Raw genomic sequence first — 12,523 nt, 5'->3', positions numbered from 1 at the left:
CAGTGGCTTAGCCAAGAGTCCTTAGCGTGGGAGCAAAGCACGTCCTAAAGTTGGTGACTGAGAAGTTCACGTCTTCAGAACAAACGAGATCCTTATGAAGTCAGCTGTGAGGTCCTGACCTGCATCTTAAAGCGAAATAGGAAGAAAAATGTTAGCATAAGGGGACCGAGTACTTCGTGAAACTTGTTTCAGTGTGTGTGTGTGTGTGTGTGTGTGTGTGTGTGTGTGTGTGGACTGGGTCACAATAAAGAGTGTGTTTCTGCCGTGGGTCTCAGATCACAGAAGTTTGAGAAACACAGATCTGGTCTGCTGGTCACGGTGCTTTTGAAAGGTGACTCGTGAGTAAATACCCAGAATCCCTCACAGTGAGCTCAGGGCCTCTGCCGGACCTAAGGGCAGACGGGCACCTCTTTCCTGGGCTGAACATTTCCCTGTAGTTCAGGTCCCCGCTACAGGTTAACTGTTCTTTGTATGTTCACTCACGGGCACCCTGCCCCTCACTGCAGCCTGGAAGTAAGCAAAGCTTCGCTGCCCTCTAGTGTCAGCTCACGCTCTAAACCTCAGACCTACCCCTAACGCCTCCCGGTACCTCAGCTAAAACGATGCTTCGTTGGGGTTGGGGTTGGGGTGGTCTCCACAGACTCAGGCCAACCACTCCCAAACCTTGTTTGGTGAGGATGAGGGGAAAACACAGCCCCAGACTCTACAGATACATTCCGGAGATTTCCTGTTTTGCTGAGGTGTCTCTGGCTCCAGGCTCCCGGCTGTTTGGAGCGCCCGCACATTGAATGATTGCATTGACCCCCCGGTCAGCTGGTGGTAGGGGGACCCAGGGCCTCTGGGCCCTTTCCCTTTGAGGGTGTCTGTGCAGCTGCCCAGGCCCCGACTGCAGATCCCCCCTCGAGGGGAGCACTCACCCGGGTGTGTCTGAAACCAGTATGTGTTGAGCAGTCTTTGGGATCACGGGCAGCTGTGTCACCCTCACCTCATCCGTTCTTACCTTGAGCTCTGAACCTTAATACATGTTTGATCTTTATATTTGTAAGTGAAGATTAGAACATAAGAGTGGCTTTTTTTCTTTGATGTTTTCATTAAAAGAATAAAACATGAAGTGTTTTTTTAAACATTTTTGTATTTAGCAAAATTGCTTACAGATCAAGAGAGGATAAAAAGTTTATATTGTCAGCAAACATAGGGGATAGTGAATCTGGGAATTCTTAGAAGGCTGGAGGGACTGTGATTGCATCAAGTTATTGGAAGACTCACTTGCTGGCTCAGACTCAGCCTTGTGCCATGGAGGGCAGAGTTAGGACCCACGGGTAGAAGTAGGCAGATACCAGCCTGAGACAAGGTAAGGCTTCCCAGCACCCAGAGACTGGGCGGCAGTGTGGGCCTCCCGCAAAGGTAGGGGGTTCCCTGTCCTTTGATGTTCCAGCAGGTGGTGGCTGTCCACCCTGGGGTACCAGGCCCCGAGCTGGATGAGACCAGGTGCCTCCAGCTCTGGAAATGGATGAGCTGAGATTTTAGTCTTAGAGCGAAGGAAGAAGTAAAACGTATTTTATTGTGTCCGGGGAGGGGCGGAGGGATGAATAGGCAGAGTGCAAAGGATTTTTAGGGTCGGGAAACTACGCTGCATGATTCTGTAGGGGTGGGTATGTCGTTGCGCATTTGTCCAGACCCCTAGAAGGTACAGCATCAGGATGAGCCCCAATGCCAGCTGTGGGCGTGAGGTAACACTGACGTGTCAGTGTAGGTGCAGCAGTTGTAACCGTGTACCACTTCGGGGCAGGCTGTTGACAGTGGGGTGCGGGCTGTGCGTGTGGGGGGGCAGGCTGTTGACAGTGGGGTGCGGGCTGTGCGTGTGGGGGGGCAGGTGGTGTAAGAGAAATCTCTACCTTCTCAGTTTTCCTGTGAACCCAAAACCACTCTAAAAAAAGCCTACAAAAAGAAAAGTGGAATAATAGTAAAATAAACTTTATGTGTATGTTTATATATAATACACACACACACACACACACACACACACAATTGACCCTTGAGCAACATGGAGATCAGGGGCATCAACCCCTGAAGTTGACAGTTTGCATATAACTCTTAACTCCCCCCAAACTTAACTACTAGTCGCCTGCTGTTGAACAGAAGGCTTTCCGATGACATAAACAGTTAACACATACCTGTATGTTCTATGTATTGTATATGCATTCTTACACTAAAGTAAGCTAGAGAAAAGGAAGTGTTATTAAGAAAATCATAAGGAAAACACATTTACAGTATTTATAGAAAAAAGTCCACATGTAAGTGGACACACACAGTTTAAACCCGTATTGTTGAGGGGTCAAATGAATTTTATGTTTGAAGGAAGTGCAGTGGGGTAGAAAGATGTCATTTTGTGGGGGACCTGCTACCACTGTTTGGGGTGGAAATCTTATGACCAAATTCTGTGCACTTTTTAATGGAATAATGCATATTTCTGGGAAGGTATATGCGCTGATAATGTGAATTAGTATTTAACCTCCTGTTCTTTATTTAACTAGGGTCATTGCTTTCCTGGAAGCTATTGTTTGCATAAAATTTGGACAAGATCTCTTCTCTAAGACACAGATACTCTATGTTGTGCTTTGGCTCCTTTGCGTGGTAAGTCATTACTTTTTTACCCAAAGGGTTAGTTAAACTCCCCATGGTGTCTCTTTGGGGGGAAAAACACCTCTCTTGTGTACCAAGGTTTCTTAGAAATTCATAGACAGGATATTCTATTTGTAATAACCTAGGAATGGTCACCGGTCCGAAGTTCGAGAATAAGCACACAGAACCACATGGCATGCAGAAGGGTCCCCTTCCGGGGTCCTGGTCGGATGCCCACTTCTCTGCAGGTGCCTCATACATGCATTCATTTTACTTATAACGGGCATCGTCTACACACGCTGAGCATCCCAGGCTGCCACAAGCGACAAGGGCAGTTACAGTGCCCATAGCAAACACATCCATGCAACCATTTATGTACCAGATGTAGTTCATAGGCCATGGGAGATGGTTTGACGGTAATCTGACTGCAGTTTCTGCCCCACCGGCCGGCTCTCTAGGCCACGCCCGGGTGGGGTGAGCGCCCTCTCTTGACGGGCAGCGTGCTGGGCCTGCAGCTCCATTGTCCTCTGACTCTTCCCTCGCCTCTAATGGGAAGTGAGAGCTTACCTCGCTGACACATTGTGACTGTCCTTCTTAACTTAGGTGTTTTACTATTTTGGAGAAAAGTCTCATTTTACATTTAAGCGTAGGATTCTTTATTTACTTGGTCTAGAAGATTAATTTGCACTTTCTTTATAATCACTGAAAATTTCTAATATATTTGGAAGTAGAGTAGATGACCCCTCATGTACCCATTATTTATTCAGTTACAACAATTATCAACTCACAGCCAGTTTGTGTCCTTCTATTTCCTACTCATGTCCACCCCAAATTATTTTGAAGCAGATCCACCTATAATATTTTGGGGTGTATCTCTAAAAGAAGAAAAAATTGCTTGTTTTGTTTTGTTTTGTTTTTGTTTGTTTAATGCAACCACCATATCATTATCACATTTGAAAAAGCATTAACAGTAATTCCTTAACATTATCAAATATCTAATCAAAGTTCGGATTACTAACATGTTCTTAAATTTTGTATTAGGAAAATGTATTTGAATCACTACTCACCCTTTACAATTGTTGGCATGCCTCTTAAGTCTCTTTTAATTTATAATTCCCTTCTTTCTCTAGCTCTCTCACCTTTGCAGTTTACTTGTTGAAGAAACCAGTTCTTTTGTCCTGTAGGTTTTCCCACGGTCTGGATTTTCCTGATTTCATCCTGTATGTAATTGAACAGATTTCTTTGTCCTCTATATTTTCTGTAAATTGGTAGCTGAATCTAGAGGCTTAATCAGATTCAGGTTTTTTTTTTTTTTTTGCAAGACTAAACTTTGTATTTTTATGTGTTTTTTGTTGCCTTTCACGGTTTCTATTTTAGGGTTACTTGTGAGAAATTCTAACTGTGCCAGGGTACCTGGAGCTGGTTCTGTCCCGTTTTAACTTGAACAACAATGGTTTCCTTTGTACTGAAACTCCAGAGTTCGCACTCTGTCCCATTGAGCCTCGGTGCAGGGGGTGGTTAGGAGAGCGTGCAGATGTGCGTGGAGATTGTAACAAGTGCTGTGACCTCCGGTGTGTGGACTGCGGTGTGACTGACTGACCTCACCTGGTGCCAGAGGGGACACAGAGAAGTGGAGGCAGGGGCAGGTGTCCAGCCAACCGGGCACAGCTCGCCCACCTCCTGGCCTCCACGGCATCAGTGGCCTCACGACCGTGCCCAGGAAGCCCGCTCTGGTCACCCCTCCTGCAGGGACCCCATCAGCCTCTCTTTAAGTTGTAGAGACTTGCTCTCTGTTTTACTTATTTGACACTTCCCATAGGCCTCCTTATGTTGGTGATTTGGGATTTGCATTGGTGTCTGTGATTGTGACCTTATTAAGGACATAGAGCACTTATGGTCCTCCCGTCGATCTCTCCCTCACTTAGCAGGGTCCCTGCGTGTTCGTGATTCCTTCACACCTCGAGTGCTCTTCAACGCTGCACCTGGTGCGGGACGCCCACAGATAGATGATGGGGTGAGACATTAGTGCTTACCCTGTGCAGACACCGTTCTCAGCCCTTCTCGTGAGGTGCACAGCTCTACACGTTGAGGGGAGGCACTCTATTGGCCCTCTGTTGTTGATGAATGAATAAAGGCACAGGGAGGTTCGTCACTTGCCCAGTCTCACAGAGGGTAAGTGGCAGAGGGTGCCCTCCAAGGGTCTCCACATCTGGACGGGAATTATATGTACAAAGGAGTGATGTTAACGTGTGCTAAGTCCCAGAGCTGAAGGAGCACTGGGGGGAGCACGTACGAGGTGGGGAGTTGGCCAGGCTCCCAGGAGATAATGAGTGAGGGGTCCCCGTGAACAGCTTTCCCATCCCTTGGGTGCCCCCCCTCCTCTCCTCTGTCACTCTCTAGTCAGCAGGTCACCAGGTTCTAGTCACTCAACCATGTGGCCCAGCTCCACCCTCCTCTTCCCACTGCCTGTGTAGCCGTCTACACACCCATGCTCTCTCCATCCTGCCCTTCAGATCCATCCTCTACACCGCCCCACCGAGCGATCTTCCAGAATCCAGGTCTCAATCCCTTCCCTGCTCGGAGTCGTTCCCTGTTGCTGGGGGGTTGAGAGGCCCAATCATACAATATATCCTCCCCCCAGAATGATGAGGAGAGAGTGGGAGGAGGATCTGCAGATCAGAGGAGCATCATTGATCAGCTGCCTCCTGCCCGTCCCCAACAGGGGATCAAGCCCGCAAACCCGGGCCTGTGCCCTGACGGGGATTGAACTGTAACCTCCTGGTTCATAGGTCAACGCTAAACCACTGAACCCACCAGCTGGGCTCAGGGCCTTTTTTAAAGATGGAGATTGATCTCAAACTCAGGAGTGAGGTGAACATGACTCAGTAAAGGAATGTGAAGTTATCACACCAGGCCTCCCACATGACTCCCAGGAGCGGAGCCCCTCCTCTTCCCCTTGCTGGGCAAGAGATCGAGATCGCCTGCTGGCTCAGAGTGCCCCGCAGCGGGTGTCTTCTCATCAGTGTCGGGGAGCTGGGACATGGTGAGCCGGGTTTGACACCCTCATTGCCGCCACTGCCTTGGCTCTCATGCTGCATATTTTTCTTCTCTTATTTCCTTTCTTTAAACAAAATCTGTACAATTGCTGTTTTAAATTTAGGCCTTGACATTTTAAGTGGGTACTTGCCTAGATTTCCACAGGTGTGATTGCAAACCCCAAATTACAAGCTTTTGTCTCCTGGGAAGGCGTGAAACGGGCCTTTTGTACCAGGTGAAGTGGTAAGTTGGGCAGCCACAGTGAGCTCTTTGTGTGGTGACTGTGCTGATAAGCTCACCTCCCGCCCACTGAGCCTGCCCCCTGCAGAGCTGTCTGCTGAGCTGCCCTCCCAGAGGTGGGGGTGGGGCTGGGGACCGAAGCAGAAGAGCCTCTCGCACCTGCCCTCTGGTGGACAAAATTCGAAGTGACAGCGCAGCCCTCACTTCCCATTGGCCTAGTGGAGTGACCTTTCTCTGGGCCGCCTCCCCGCCCCCACTGCACAGCCACCGACTGGTCTGGGGAGGTGGGACCCATCCTCCCGAAAGGCCCCCCTCCACCCCGTGAAGCGTAGGACGGCCTGTTTTGCTCCTTGGAAAGGACCTCGCACATACATAGGCCAATACACTGCAAATCCTCTGGTCTCTCCCACTCTTTTCTAATCTTGAAGGTGGTCCATTCAGTGGGTGGTGTATATCAGAAATCTGAGTGTGTGCTAGCATATGGTAAAGATGAGAAGAAGTTTTTCTTTTATAATTTTAATACATTCATTCATTGCCTAATTTTTTGATGGGGGAATCTGAGCCCTTTTTTTAATGTCTCAAATCTATAGGTGGATGCCAGCTTGCATGTGGATTTAGTGTAAATGGACTGACGTCCTGTGTGTGTCATGTCCTCTCCACCAGGCTGCTCTTCCCACTTCCCTGATCTGGGGAGAGGCCAGTCGGGCTCTTCTTCTCTCACAGACACTTAGTAAATGTTGGTAACTTACAGGAGCCTGGCGGAGCTAAGCCCTGCCTCCCGCACTGGCTCCTCCCTCCTGACTAGGCAGGGCGGATGCTGTGGATATTGGCGTTCCTATGGTGCTTTCCGTTCTGGGGCTGGATGAGTGGAGGGATGAGGGGGAGAGATGTGAAGATGTGTGGGCATGAAACCCTCTTTATCCCGACAGCCATCCCTACACCGGGATGGGGGTATCCGTAGGCCTGTGCTCTGGCCCCAGTTCCACCACACACTAGCTGTGCGACCTCCTCAGGGCCACGTTCATTCCTCTTCTGTGAAAGGAGGGGACTTGAAATTAATGATCTGTGGGGTGACCCTTATAGATCTAAAGTTGTGATTCTTAGAAAGAACGGAAAGCATTCCTCAAGAAGCGAAGGCTCCCCCATGAAGCCACACCTGTTCCCACGTTGGGCCGAGGTGCTGGGTCCCCGGCAGGAAGGTGGGGTTAGGCAGGAGGCGGCGTTGAGAGCGGTGCCTGAAGAAGTAGTGGGAGTGTGCAGCTGTGAGGTGCAGGCTGATCCACCTGCCATCAGGGAGCGCCTGCAGGTGCTGAAGGGTCTGGCCGGGCTCACCTGTCCTCACTCTCCAGGCACACGCCCCCTCTTCTCTCTCCCCTCTCTCCGCCTCACTCAGGCTAGGCGGCCAGGGGCTTCCCTGGCTTTGTTTTGTGGCCATTTTTAGACTCTGGGTTCCTGTAGAAGCTGCTCTTCCCTTCAGTTAGGGTATAATGCAGGGTGTGGTGCAGGGTGCGTGGGGATGCTGGGGAAGTAGGGTGTCAGTTTTCCCTGCCTCGTCCCCATGGACCACTCCCTTCTCGCCTCACTGAGGAGTGTACAGGGCATTTTTAGTCCTCTTGACTTGCCTGTCTACCCAAACAGCAAAATCAACAGCCACCAGAACCGGGGTCAGCGTGGGCCACTGAGGCTAAGCAGCACCAGAAGGCTGTGCAGAGCCGGGCAGCAGCGTCCTGCGTGTTCCGTCCCCAACATGGGGGCTGTTTGTCCCGGATGCCCTCCAGACTGGGGCCCAGACAACGAAACTGCCCTTTGTGCAGAAGTCCTCTTCCCCTTGGACGGCGAGTCGGATCCTTGCATCTCCCCCCGGGGTGGAGGGGACAGGGTGGCCTGTGGCGAACCCTGCATCCTCTTGAGCAGAACCCGGTCGCTCAGAAGCGCCTCCCGCTTATCCCGCGTCCAAACACGGCCTGTGTGCTGCTAGTGCAGCCACCCGTCGGAGCTGCTCGCGAAACTTCTTGGCAGAAGCCTCCGCGATGCTCCCAGCTCCTCTGCGGGCTCATCTCGCCCCATCCCAGGGAGGTGGCCGGAGCGCGTCCAGCGCCTGGTGTGAATTCCCGTGGACACCCAGAGTTCTGGGGCGTGGGGTTTGTGCAACAACGTCGATGAAATGTGCTGTTTCCCTTGCAGGCTTTCACCACCTTCCTGTGCCTGTACGGCATGGTGTGGTACGCGGAGCACTGTGGTCACCGGGGGAAGGTACGGCGGGGCAGAGGCCCGTGGTCCCCGTGGTCCCCGTGGTCCCCGTGGTCCGGGCAGCTGAGCAGAGCCCAGCGCCGGTTCCTGGGGAACACGCTGCGGCCTCACCTGTAGAAACGGAACCAACCCAGCATTCGCTCCCTGTCGGTGGCTGTCTATGCTTGTCACTCCTTGTCCATACACAGAGTGTTTATGCTCCTTTTCTGAGGGTTAAAACTTAATTGTTTGCTAAAGCGTGTGGGGAGGGCCTGATCGCTTCGGGAAGGCTGCCTCATTCCCAGCCCTTCCACTTTGTCCCGGCCTTCTCCGTGCCCCAGCCTGGGATTCTCCTTGCACAACGCCTACCTGCCCACCTCGAGTAGACACGAGGATTAACGAGAGAGTAGATGTGTGCGGGCTTAAAGCAGTCTTGTCAACTGTAATCTTTTAAAAAGTAACATCTTCGCCCTTTATTCATACCTTGAGTCTAAGGAACTAAAGGTACTTTCTAGAAGCGTATTCTGCATCACCTGGGAGAGGACCTTGGCTTCATAGCTGAGAAATAGAAGCGTGAGGAGGTCCTGGCATGGGGTGGGGTGACCCAAGCCGCTGGGGGAGGGCAGAGCCTGTCGCTTGCTTGCCCGCCATGTCTTCCCAGGGGGGACTGCAGATTCCTCACTAAGCCCGCCCGCCTCTCTCCCCAGACCTTCTCCGAGTGTGAAGACGGCAGCTACAGCCCAGACATTTCCTGGCCTCACGGGAAAGGGACAAAAGGTATCTCTTCTTTGCTCACTGTTTAAACTTTACTGGCTCCTGCCCTTCCCAAGGCCCAGTAAGGAGACTGAGTCAGTATTTTGCTTCTGCCTGTTGATAAGCGTGTGCCCTGAAGGGTCTCAGGCTTACTCATCGTGTGCCTCCGTTCCTTCTAAGAAAACATGCCACGTGCTCGCAGGATCTGCCCAGGAAACTTGCTTAAGAAGAGGAGCCCCTAGTTCTGCCTCTTCTAGGCAGGCAGACGTCACCAGGCCCGCATAGCTCCAGCTTCCCGCCAAGAGTGTTCTCCCCCGGCTTTGTCCTGAGTGAGAGGGTTAGGAAGGACTGTGTGCCGGGAGGAAAGCCTTTCCGAAGGGGTAGATGGATGGACCCCTTTACCCCAGAGGCAGGCCAGCGGGAGAGGGATTTCAGTGGTGAAGTCAGGGATCTCCCGCTGGCCTCTCTCCAAGGAGCGTTCGGGGAAGACTTGGGGCCACCTGGTTATTTTAAAGAATGAGGGACATGAAATAATGACACTGAGGACGCTCCACTATGAGCCCACTGGGGGGCCTGACTGAAGGAGAGAAATAAGCCAGAGGCTGAGTTTTAGCTCCGAGAACGGCCCAGAATGCAGTGGGCCGGGGAGAGGAAGGCACAGTGTCCTGGTGGCCCCCCAAGTTCTTTTGGGGTCAAGCCTCTCCGAGCTCTCCCTGGGGGAGACACTGGCATACACTCCACTGCTGCGTTGCCAGCCCCCCCACCCCTTTCCAGTTGAGATGGTTTTTGCCAAATCCAGGAGTTGATCAGCAAGCTGTTTTGGAATATTGATAGAAGCAGGCAGAGGGGTTCCCCAGGGCTCCCCAATTCACAGCCCACCCCTCACAGATCAGTCTTGGCACTTGCGGCACTTCTCCATTGAAAAGGCTAAGAGAAGTAAGCAGTGCTGGAGATATATGTCAATAAAAATAAAAAGAATAGTAAAAAAAAAGGGAAAGATCTTCAGTGGTAAAAGTCTCCTGGACTAAGCCAGATGCCCCTTCCAATGGAGGCCACACCCTCCGAACTTTCTTAGTGGCTGTCTCAGGTGGAGATCCCCCTGGGGCGGGGGCTGAGCCCTGGGACAGACAACCTCTGGCCTGGCTGTGAGGCCAGGAGTTGGCCGTGTACATAACCCAAGAGCAGAGCCTACCCAGTGCCAGCAAGTTTGCTGACCTCCCAGGCCTTACACATCTCTCCCTGGAGTCCTGTCCCGTTCTCCCCCCTCCCCCCAACTCCCAGGCCCTCCCCCCGCCCTGCTGGTGCCGCTGATTGACTGCTCAGCTGATGGAAGGTCCTTCTCTGCACTCCCAGACCACACAGCCTGGCAAGCGATGTGTTGTCCTTGGAGACGGCGCCTCTTGAGGGCATGTGGCATCTTCGCTGCGGCGCCCAGCGCTGTTTGTCATGAGCAGATCTGTAAAGTGGCCTCCAGGTCCAATGACCGAGGGCATGTGGTCTGTTTAAATTTGTAAAGTCAAGAAGCCTGTCCAGTTTAGGGGTTTAGAGATGGGGGTGTAGCGTGTCAGGTATGGGAACCTGGATCGTGCACTCTGGCTGCGAGGGTAGACGACACCCATGCGGTTTCCGTTCTCATTGCCCCTCCCTTGTGCTTTGATTTCATTTGTACACTCACTTCTGGTTCCCATCACCATTCACCCTGCACATCCTTCTAGGGGATGCCAGCCCATTCCCCCCAGGCTGTGTGCCCTGCCTTCCCAGGCACCAGCTGAAGCTGAACTGGGGAGGGCGCCCTCTCTTCTAGACAAAGGGAAAGGAGGGCTTTTGCGTTACTGTGCAGCCAACCTCATCCTCCCTTTATGGCCTGAATTCACCCAGCAGCGAGGGTCACTGTGGGCTCAGCTCTGGGGTGTCCCTGCTGTGCCTTCGTTTATTAATGAGGCCACTAGGTGGCGCGCAAGGATCAGTGGAAGAGCCTGCACTTCACCCACAGGCCTAGGGCAGCTGGGCAGCTGCCAGTCTGAGTGAGCCCGGGAACCCCAGCGCCCACGGTGACCCCAGCGCCCACGGGGACAGTGACCTGTACCGGTTCCTTTGACCAGGTTCTGAAGACAGGCATCCAGGCAACAACGAGAGCCATTCTTCCAGAAGAAGGAACCGACATTCCAAGTCCAAAGTCACCAACGGCGTTGGGAAGAAGTGAAGACCTGGTCAATCCGCGTCTTCCGGAGCGTGCCCAGGACCGAGGGAAGCGGAGCCATTGCACCTCCCGCGAGGAGGCGACACGGACAGTGCGGACGGGAGGAGGAGAGGGGACTCGGGGTGTCATCATCTGAGGGTGCAGTCTTTCCCACAGACCGGCCACAGCAGGCAGGCACTGCCTGGGGCCCTTTGCCAAGGCGGGGGGGTCTCTTTAAGGTCAGCACTTGGCATGCGGTCACCAGTAGCAAGCAGGACGTGTCTGAAGGAAAAGGTCGCTGTCCTCACAGCTGCCAAGAGCCGCGTGCGCGGGCGAGTCCTGTGGGCACCGGGAAACTCTTCGCTCGCAGGGCGTTGGCCGTAGAGCGGTGCAGGGCCCCAGGTGTTAGGAATCTGCCTTTCCATCCGATTGGTTTACACTCAGGCCGCGTGTCTGTATTTTATTTTGTTGTTATTTGTTTGTAAGTCACGATGCTTAACCGCCTTCAGAAGCCACTGCTGGAGCTGAACGGGGGAGGCCCCTCTCTTCTAGACAAAGGGAAAGGAGGGCTTTGCGTTACTGTGCAGCCAGCCTCGTCCCCTTTGTGGCCTGAACCCCCCAGCAGGTGTGACCCAATCTGAGGAAAGGGTAGCCGCCTGCACAGCAGCCCGGGCTTCAGATCAGAACCGGTTTGTCCCAGTCGGACCCTCACTGTCCACACTCACCACAGTGCACTCCGTGGACCTGCTGGAGGGGCCGCGCTCGCCCCCCCACAGCCAGGTGCCTTTACATTTTGTTTCCTTCCTCCCGTGGCGTGTTGTGACGTTGTCTTTTGCTCCCTGTGAGGTGCTGGTGAGTGTGCCCTTCTCCACGCCATGCTCCAGAGTGTTCACCCCACAGCTCCTCGCCTCTGGCGGCTCCTGTTTCCAGTCAAACAGTCCACATTAAAGCCTGTCCAAGACCTGTCTGCCAGGTGCTCATTTCTCTGCCTCACGCTGGTCTTTTCCACCGCTTCCCAGCAATCAGTGTGTTTTCAAGGGACTCTGGGAGGATGTGACTGTCAGTGTTTTACATAGATGTACAGAAAGCCGCTGAAAGCAGGCCTTTGGTTCCCTCATTTCATAGAGCACCGAGGTTTCGATGTCTTTTCTCCCTTTAAGGAAATCTCTAACCATGGAAGTGTCATGTTTTTCTTTTTCTGCAGAAGAATTCCAGGGTGAAGGGGTTCAGTGAGTCATGCACGCTGGGTCACAGCCTGTGACCAGGCCTCTGGCGGCCACTTGGTTGAGGGTCAGTGAGGAAGGGCCGCCGCTCGGGACAGCGGCCATGGGAGGGAGCACTGAGGAGAGGCAACGAGCTGCTTGTCTCAGAAATTCGCCCACCGGCCCGGCTGGTGTGGCTCAGTGGTTGAGCATTGGCCCATAAACCAAGAGGGTTTCTGGTTGGGTTCCTCAGGGCACATGC

The 12,523-nt window shown here is 52.8% G+C and overlaps 1 protein-coding gene across 16 annotated transcripts in view; it reads left to right on the top strand.

Moving 5' to 3' along the window:
* Positions 1-12,041, top strand: part of PTDSS1 (phosphatidylserine synthase 1) — a 50,536-nt gene extending 38,495 nt beyond the window's left edge. For all 16 annotated transcript variants that reach the window (XM_059672159.1, XM_059672158.1, XM_059672160.1 and 13 more), the window contains 4 exons: positions 2,535-2,634; positions 8,083-8,151; positions 8,835-8,904; positions 10,983-12,041. In XM_059672159.1, the coding sequence (XP_059528142.1) occupies positions 2,535-2,634; positions 8,083-8,151; positions 8,835-8,904; positions 10,983-11,083 (340 nt within the window). In that variant the 3' untranslated portion in view covers positions 11,084-12,041. The remainder of the gene's footprint in view (positions 1-2,534; positions 2,635-8,082; positions 8,152-8,834; positions 8,905-10,982) is intronic.
* Positions 12,042-12,523: the final 482 nt, after the last annotated feature.

Source organism: Myotis daubentonii, chromosome 17 (genome assembly GCF_963259705.1).
Source record: "Myotis daubentonii chromosome 17, mMyoDau2.1, whole genome shotgun sequence".
In the NCBI taxonomy this organism is placed as follows: Eukaryota; Metazoa; Chordata; class Mammalia; order Chiroptera; family Vespertilionidae; genus Myotis; species Myotis daubentonii.
This window is presented reverse-complemented; position numbering and strand designations above follow the sequence as displayed.